The sequence below is a fragment of the Humulus lupulus genome, chromosome 1 (genome assembly GCF_963169125.1).
Source record: "Humulus lupulus chromosome 1, drHumLupu1.1, whole genome shotgun sequence".
In the NCBI taxonomy this organism is placed as follows: Eukaryota; Viridiplantae; Streptophyta; class Magnoliopsida; order Rosales; family Cannabaceae; genus Humulus; species Humulus lupulus.
In genome coordinates this window covers 300,928,408-300,936,954 of record NC_084793.1, presented here as the reverse complement: position 1 = coordinate 300,936,954, position 8,547 = coordinate 300,928,408, and the positions used below count along the sequence as shown (strand labels likewise).

The 8,547-nt window shown below is 33.9% G+C and overlaps 1 protein-coding gene across 1 annotated transcript; it reads right to left on the bottom strand.

The window, feature by feature from the left end:
* Positions 1-1,642: 1,642 nt before the first annotated feature.
* Positions 1,643-3,468, bottom strand: LOC133812419 (oxygen-evolving enhancer protein 1, chloroplastic). The gene is made up of 2 exons (XM_062246316.1): positions 3,126-3,468; positions 1,643-2,613 (listed from the first exon to the last, which is right to left on the bottom strand). Exons 1-2 carry the CDS (start codon positions 3,369-3,371, stop codon positions 1,855-1,857), a joined length of 1,005 nt encoding a protein of 334 aa, XP_062102300.1. The 5' UTR covers positions 3,372-3,468; the 3' UTR covers positions 1,643-1,854.
* Positions 3,469-8,547: the final 5,079 nt, after the last annotated feature.

Below are 8,547 nucleotides of genomic sequence, written 5' to 3'. Positions count from 1 at the left end.
CATTGAGCGAGTGAGCACCATGATGAAAGTTGACTGGAACTTGTAAAGCACTAATTTACTCTCAATGAAAGCACCAAACTGTTGACGCGGTTTTTCGCCAATAGTATATTAAGAAATAAAATGGGTAGATTAGTGCTAGATAATAAACCAGAATGAAATAACAAGTACCCACTCAAAAGCCTCTTTTGCGTGGTTCAGTGGTTAAAATCTACCTAGTTCACGAGTCAATATTATTACTATTTCTCTCTCTATTTTGATAGAGTTTCGGTAATACAAAAATAATTGGCCCCCTTCCCTGTCCATCATTCCTAGTATTTATAGGGGGATTCACTGGACAGGTTCGGGTCATCGTGTAAATAAACCGCGTAATTATATATGGTATATAATTAATACAAATTATTCTCATTTACATTGGTATATAATTTGATAACAGAATAAAATATGCTCCTGCTATCTCGAGTAATAAATTATATATATATGAGACAACGTGGTCATTAATGAGTGTATAAAGATATCCCGAGTCTCTTGGGATCTTTCAGTATGCGTTATATCTAGGTCCTCGCGAGCTGAATATCTCACCTGAGCTCGTGTTTGACAATTACCTGACTCCGAGCTCGTAGTAAGTCCCAGACGCCTAATATTGGATCTAATCATTGTGAGTCTCGAGCTGCTCACATGGTTAATAACTAGGTATTCTACTTAGTTATTTTCCGTGTATTTAACTGCCGGCTGTACCCAAGCTGGGTAAGTGAACTCGTGCTAAATTTAGGATACAACAATCCTCAATTCTTAGTTTCAGAGTGAGCTCATACATTGCCCGAAACCCCCAAGAAACTCGAGCTTTGCAACTTCTTTAAATCCTAATACAAGTGACTCGTGAACTAGGGTTGATTCACAACCTGAACCACGTAAAATTCCTATGTATAATTTTTATTTCTTTAAGCTTTATTTGAATTAGTTGTTAGCAAAAAAGCTAGTCAATAATTGTTAAAATGTCTAACAACTTAGAACATGACATATCGCCATTATTACAATTTAGTATCATATCTTACATATTTTAATTTAAATTATAGCATATGTAAATAGCAATATAACTTGTAGGGTGTTGGACACCCAAGGATACTCTTTAGCATTTTTCATATCTTTATCTCACTCATTCATATTGGTTGATGCTGGTTGATGGATTCTACTCAAATAGACTGTTATAACTGAGGGTAAGATGGAGTCAGTCTCAGAATTTTTATGTATATATTATACTAATATGATAATATCAATCACTACACTTAGTACTAAAATTTTATAAAAAGTTCACTACGTTAAATTTCCTCAGGTGTTCCTTGTTTATATAGACTCAAAGCCCACTTTTCTTTGATTTATTCGTATAGATTAAATCAAAGCACACAATACAGCATGGTTTTCTGATTTTTAATTTTTATGCTGAAAATAATGTAATGTCTAGAATAGAAATCAATATTTGTCTCATTTGAAACAAGGGAGAAAAAAGAAAATAATAAAACAATTAAAGGTGCTTCATCATTCATAATAGCATAGGACAATATATATTTACATATATTATTGATAATATAATATTATAATTGGAAATGATATTTAGCATAAAATAAGGATGATGATGATGATAATATACAACAACAACACAAAGGTTCCTGAGTTGCCTCTTTCTTTGAGTAGTTGGGGGGGTTTTACAGGTAAATTAAGACAAGTTAAGCACAAAAACACCTTGAATAAAAACTTATAGCAAAAATCTCAAGAACTTACATCAATGATCACATAGGGAGAGAGAAAGAGAGAATTATTTTCACATTCATAACAATGAACACAAAAATAATAACTCATCTACGAGTCAAGCTGAGCATACCACACACCCTGAATCTTCACATCCTTAGGAACCTTAGCTCCCAAATCAGTATCAGATGGCTGAACACTCTCAAACACTCCAATCACCTCACCAGTCTCGGGCTTAGTCTTGGTAACACTCAGAGTAATCTTCCCTGTAGAAGAAGCAGTGTTCTTTATGTTCTCCTTAACAAGTTCCTCCTCGTCTCCTCTACCACCAGCTGGTAAGGCCACGGCATTGTCGTATCCAGTGGAGCCACCTCTGCCCTTTGGGTCCAAAAACGACGAGCCACGGTACGACGGGACCAAAAACTCACCGCTGAAGCTTTCGGGCTTGCCCGAGGCCACAAGCTGCTTGATGGTGAATAGGAAAGGCACGCGTTCGCCACCAGGGAGCTGGACTGTGACTGCAGCGTAGTCTATGCCGTCTTTCTCCACGAACTTCACTGTGCCGTCGCTCGAGACCTCAAAGGGTCCCTCGATCTCGTCCAAGGTGTAGGTGAGACGGGTCATGAGCTTGGTGTTTTGGAACTCTGCTGGGGCGTTCTTGCTCACTCCCTCTGCCTTGACTGTGAACGAAGTTGGCTCCAAGCAGAACTTCTTGGCGTTGTACTTCCCTGGCTTGAACACGAATGAGTCGACACCACCGTCGATGGTGGGGCATTGGTTTGCGGTTCCTGTTCCTTTCACTTCCATGTATGTCTTACTTTGGATTTCGTCGAATGTTAGACGCTTTGGTACTCCCTCCGCGCTAGCTCCCTGTCAACATGAAACGATTCTCGTTTTGGTTGGTTCAATCAAAACCATTGTGTAAGTAAGAAGAACTCTCAAAAGTTCACATCAACTCCATGCAATATTATAGTAAAACCTTTCATATAGTAATATCAAAAAAATTATAATCCTAACATGGGCAAGTAAGTTATATATAAGAACAATAACATATCATTTTTCTAAGTTGCTGTCAAATTTTTAAAAAACTTATACTTAATAACTGACTAAACTTCCTTGTTGAAATTAAATTTGGCTTACATACATCTCTATTAAGTTCTAACTTTTTCTTAATGATAAAACTAGTTTGGTTACAACACTAACACTAAATTTAGTCTCTAACACTGCATGATCTGCACCTATTGAACTCAAAAGAGCATACTCACAATCACAAATCACAACAATCTTTTCCTTAAAACATAAGTACTAATACAATCATTGAGAATTAAACAAAGGGTTTAGCAGCAATATAAACATAAAGATATATATATATATAAATGTACCGAGACAACAAGAGCAGAAGTGGCGAGAGCGAAGCCAGCGATCTTGGTGGCGTCGACGCATTTCTGGGCCAAGTCCTTGAAGTCAGTTTGGAGAGAGCACGAGAGTCTAGCTCCAGCAGTGCTGTCAACACCAAAGGCCTTGGAAACGCTCTGAGAAGACCTGAGTTGCAACCCACCGCGGGCGGCGTTGGAGCCCATCTTAGTGGGCTGCATTAGAGTGGCGGCTGCTTGTAGCGAGGCTGCCATGATGGTTCACCTTCTTCTTCTTCTTCCTCCTCCTTTCCCCTGGCTCTACCGTCCTGACTGAAAACACAGTGATTGAAAGCAGAGTTGTTTGTGTGGAGAGAGAGTGGATATAATACACTTATTTTTAGCTGAGATAATGGATAGGATAAGGTCTTCTCTCATTGGTTGGTTCAAGCTAATGCCTTGGTTTCTTGTGTTTGCCACGTGGCTAACTCCTTGTTTGGGATAAAGATACTCTGTGGCCAGACTGTTTGTAAGCCTACCTTAGATAGTAGACTTCAACTTCAAATGAAGTGCACCACATAATTCCTATGTGGTTCTTATTCACTTTACTATTATTTCATTTGTTCTTGATCTTTACTTGATAATAGTATTTAAGTAGTGGTATAAACATATTAGTTATTATTTAAACATAAGGGGCGATTCATTTTCATTTTGAAATAACATTAAGAAATTAAAATAGTATGTTTGTAAAATTTTAATTGATGGCTTTTTTTTTAGGGTTTATACTTTTTTTTTTTTTATATTTTGTTTTGTTTGGACTTTGTGTCTTGAAAAATTAAATTTTAAATCTTGTGATCTATAAAATAGTTTAAATAGACCCCTAAATTTAATTTTGGTAAAGAAAAAAAATTGAATATGATAATACAATTATTAGGCAAAATAATTGTGTGTTTTTTTTTAGAATTTTTAATTTGGTAAATTATTTGTGATTTGAGTTCAATTTTTTTTTTTATCAAAATCGATTTTTTTGATTTATTTGAACTATTTTATAAAAATAGGATCTAAAAAATAATTTATTAAAACACATGGTCTAAACATGTAACAGGATAAAATCGGGTCCAAAAAAAGTGTAAATTTTTTTAAAACATTAAATAAATATTTTTAAAAAATAAGGTTTTAATATTTTCGAAAGGAAATTTAATAGATAATCAATCAATTTTTTAAGTGGATCCCACTTATTGTTTTTGTTTTTAGATTTGTAAAATCATTTCTAATATTTTAAAAATAATTTGTTTAAAATACAATAAATCATAATATGAGTTGGCAAATGTCGATTGGAATGTACTTTAATATTAGAGCATAACATACACGGTGTGTTGAAATAAAGTAAAAGATTCATAATCAAATTAAGTCAAAATTTAACATTAGGATACTACATTATGCATTTAAGTATGAAATGAGGCTTCTAATTAGGGATGCACACGAGACGCGGATTGCTACCCAATTCTCATACTCGTTAAGAATTTTAATTTTTGTCTTTCTCTCCATTTCTGCATATTCTCGTTGGGATGGGGCGATGACAATGATACCTCTATTAGGGCAGGAAATTGTCACACGGACCCATTTATTTAGAAATAATATTTATTTTTAAAATTAAAATATATAAAAAATATATTACATAAAAATTAAAATACTATACATTATTTACGATTCAAAATACTAATTATTATAACAAATATAATTTAAAATCTACAAGAAATATGCTAATATACTACAAAAATACATAAATAAATATAAAAATATGAAACACTATTAAAAAAAATAAAATCAATTAATAATTAAAAAAATTATAAAAATGAAATACATAAATTATTAGGAAACTTTATACAGGATCTTTATTTATTTTCATGTAGATCTAATATTAAACAAATTAATATGAGATAACCTAGAACATGTTTCTAAAATTGAATTCAAAGAGAAACAATGATAATAATACTTACAGTATACGCAGCGGAATGAATGAGTCATTCATTCAGTTTCTCTAACCCTTGTATCCTTTCTGTCGCAGAGTATTATCAAGAAACTGAACCGATCTTCAATTGTCTTCACAGTCTTCCAATGTATCATTAGAATCACCTAGACTAGAGTGGGCAATTCTCAACACATGAGACAGATACAGAGAGAAAAAGAGAAAAGAACAATAAGAGGCTTAGAAAATGACTTGTGTTTAGGTCATTTATTTAATTTAAAAATCAATAAAAAAAAAAGTTGATTAGAAGCCCTAGGTCGAAATTATCATGGGCTTTAGGCCCGTGAAATTTCTCATTTGATTATAAGCTCATTGGACTTCAAATCAATGTCATTATTATTTTCTATTGATTTAATTAATTAAATAATTATTTAAATCATTTATCAAATTAATTATTTATAATTTGAACCTTGATTTAAACTTATTTATTTATTTAGATTCCAATTTATCTTAATTAATAAATCTGCCATAATTTCTCTTTTCTTCTCAAAATTACACAACTCTGTGAAACTATCCAAAATTGACCTAGTCAACTTTGATAATTCTAATTGATAATTAAATCAATTAATTGAGACTATCTAAATGATTTTATCCAAGGTACAATGGGAACCATGGGCCTATGAAATCAAGCTCCAATAAGTTATCATAAATCTAACAAATAAATTTGCCAACTTATTAATTCCTCGTGAACATATAATCATATTTATATTCCACTGTGATTACGTCACTATAAATACGATTAGCTATATGCTCGGGATTTAATAGAAGTTTATATTAAACAAATAATCATAAAAATAAAACATGTGAGCAAAGTGATTGACCAAGTCAAAAAAATGATTTCTAGTCTTTTATTGATAATAAAATGAGATTACAAAGAATTTGGGTTTTAATTAGGGCATAAAACCCCAACAGGTACAACTTTCTTTTGCCTTTACCTGCACCACATAGCACCCGTGATCTGAAGCCCAGCAAGAAAATTCAATATGCTCATGAACAGTAATAACATGTCTTTAAAATCATATCATGCATGCCTAGAAATAATAACCCTATTCATGCATGCAATCAAGTTCAGATAATGATGGGGTATCCAGGATAAGAAATCCTGCCCTCCTGAATGGATGACTATCAATTCAATCTTAATCAGATGAGTGATTTAACACTTGAGGTTCTGATAACCATAATGAGTGACTGAAAAACAAGTCACTAAGTGGACTCAACATCCATAACCATGTGGGCTCTGCCCTCCTGTCTGGATGACTATCAAGTCAATCCTAAACAGATGAGTGATTAAACACTTCGAGGTTCTGATAACCATAATGAGTGATTTAACATTTGAGGTTCTGTTAACCATGATGAGTGATTTAACACTTGAGGTTCTGTTAACCTTAATGAGTGATTTAGCACTTGAGGTTCTGTTAACCATAATGAGTAACTGATGAGCAAGTCACTAAGTGGATCAGCATCCATAGCCATGTGACAATGTAGTCACCTGGGCCTTCTGGCCCTGGCTCTAAGTAACTAGCCATAGGCTAGACAAGCGCTTTTAGTTTTCATCGAACTTAAGGTCAGTCCGGCATTAATGCTCATGATGAGTCATTCAATGTAAATGTCGATTAGATCTAATCTTTTCGGCTTGTGTTAAACACATCAGTGTCGTTCTTGACTCTTAAGCCAATACCATACGGCCCATGCCGATTTCTGACTCATGGGTCTGTGCCATGCAAAAGTAAGCAATAAAATCAGGCATATATCATATGTCAAATATCCAAATGTAGGGCATTCAACATGCTTACTTAACAGTTGCTAGCATAATTATGATCATGTACAAACACAAAGACTCAAGCTCCGATCAATCTCACATTTAATGTTCATATCATGCCCTAATCACATGTTTCTCATGCATCACATACTGGGTGCAGTTTTCTTACCTCTGGTTCGAGGGAGAAATAACAAATGAACGACCCTTGAGAACAATCGGTCCTTTAATCCCTTAGCGGTCACCTAGTCATAACCAAATATAACCTTCATTAATGAAAATCAACAATAAAAGTTTCATGATCTAAACCTCACTCTCGGGACCCCGAATTGTACCCAAATGGTAAGTAGATTCGATCCCGAGCCTTAGGAATTGAAACCTCGAGCCGAAAACCCTCAAAAATGCCCAAAACATGCTTATGAGAAAACAGGGTAGTACTACAGCGCTGCCTCACTAGCGCCCCAGTGCTACAACCAGGGGATTTTTTCCCTGGCTAGCGATGTAGCGCCACCCTTTGGGCGCTATAGTGTTAGGACCAGGCGGAATCGCCCTGGTTCTTCCCTCCTTCGAATCCTTCATTTCCAACCTGAAAATCAAGCTTCCAAACTCCGTTTAAACCCCCAAATAAACCCAAATACCATCTACACATAACCTAGGCATCATAACCCAAGCATCCCTTGCCAAAAACTCTCATTGAAACTCAACTTTCCAACTCAAAAACCAGCTGAAACTCAAATAGAAAAATAGAGCAAGAACAAGAGTTTTAATGGCCAAAAACTCACCTCAATCTCAGCTTAGCACCCTCTTCAATGGTAGAACACAACCCTGTTGGAAAAAGCTTATACAGGATCTTTATTTATTTTCATGTATATCTAATATTAAACAAATTAATACAAGATAGCCTAAAACATGTTTCTAAAATTGAATTCAAAGAGAAACAAATAATATAATACTTACAGTATACGCAGCGGAATTAAAAGTCATTCCTTCAGTTTCTCTAACTCTTGTATCCTTTCTGTCGCAGAGTATTATCAAGAAACTGAACCGATCTTCTATTTTCTTCACAATCTTCAAATGTATCCTTAGAACCACCTAGACTAGTGTGGGCAATTCTCAACACATGAGATAGATATAGAAAGAAGAAGAGAAAATAACAAAGTGGCTTAGAAAAGGACTTGTGTTTAGAGAGAATATAAAACTATCAGAAAATCTGACTTGTGACTTCTCAAACTTCTTTTTGACTTCTCTCTAAGCACTCCTTTTATAGACCCAATTAGGCCATTTAATTTAATTAAAAAATCAATAAAATAATATCCATTTTGAAGCCCTAGGTCGAAATTATCATGGGCTATAGGCCCGTGAAATTTTCCATTTGATTATAAGCCCATTGGACTTAAAATCAAGGCCTGTATTATTTTCTATTGATTTAATTAATTAAATAATTATTTAAATCCTTTATCAAAATAATTATTTATAATTTGAACCTTGATTTAAATTTATTTATTAATTTAGATACCAATTTATCTTAATTAATAAATCTGCCATAATTTCTCTTTTCTTCAAAATTACACAACTCTGTGAAACTATCCAAAATTGACCTAGTCAACTTTGATAATTCTAATTGATGATTAAATCAATTAATTGAGACTATCTAGATGATTTTATCC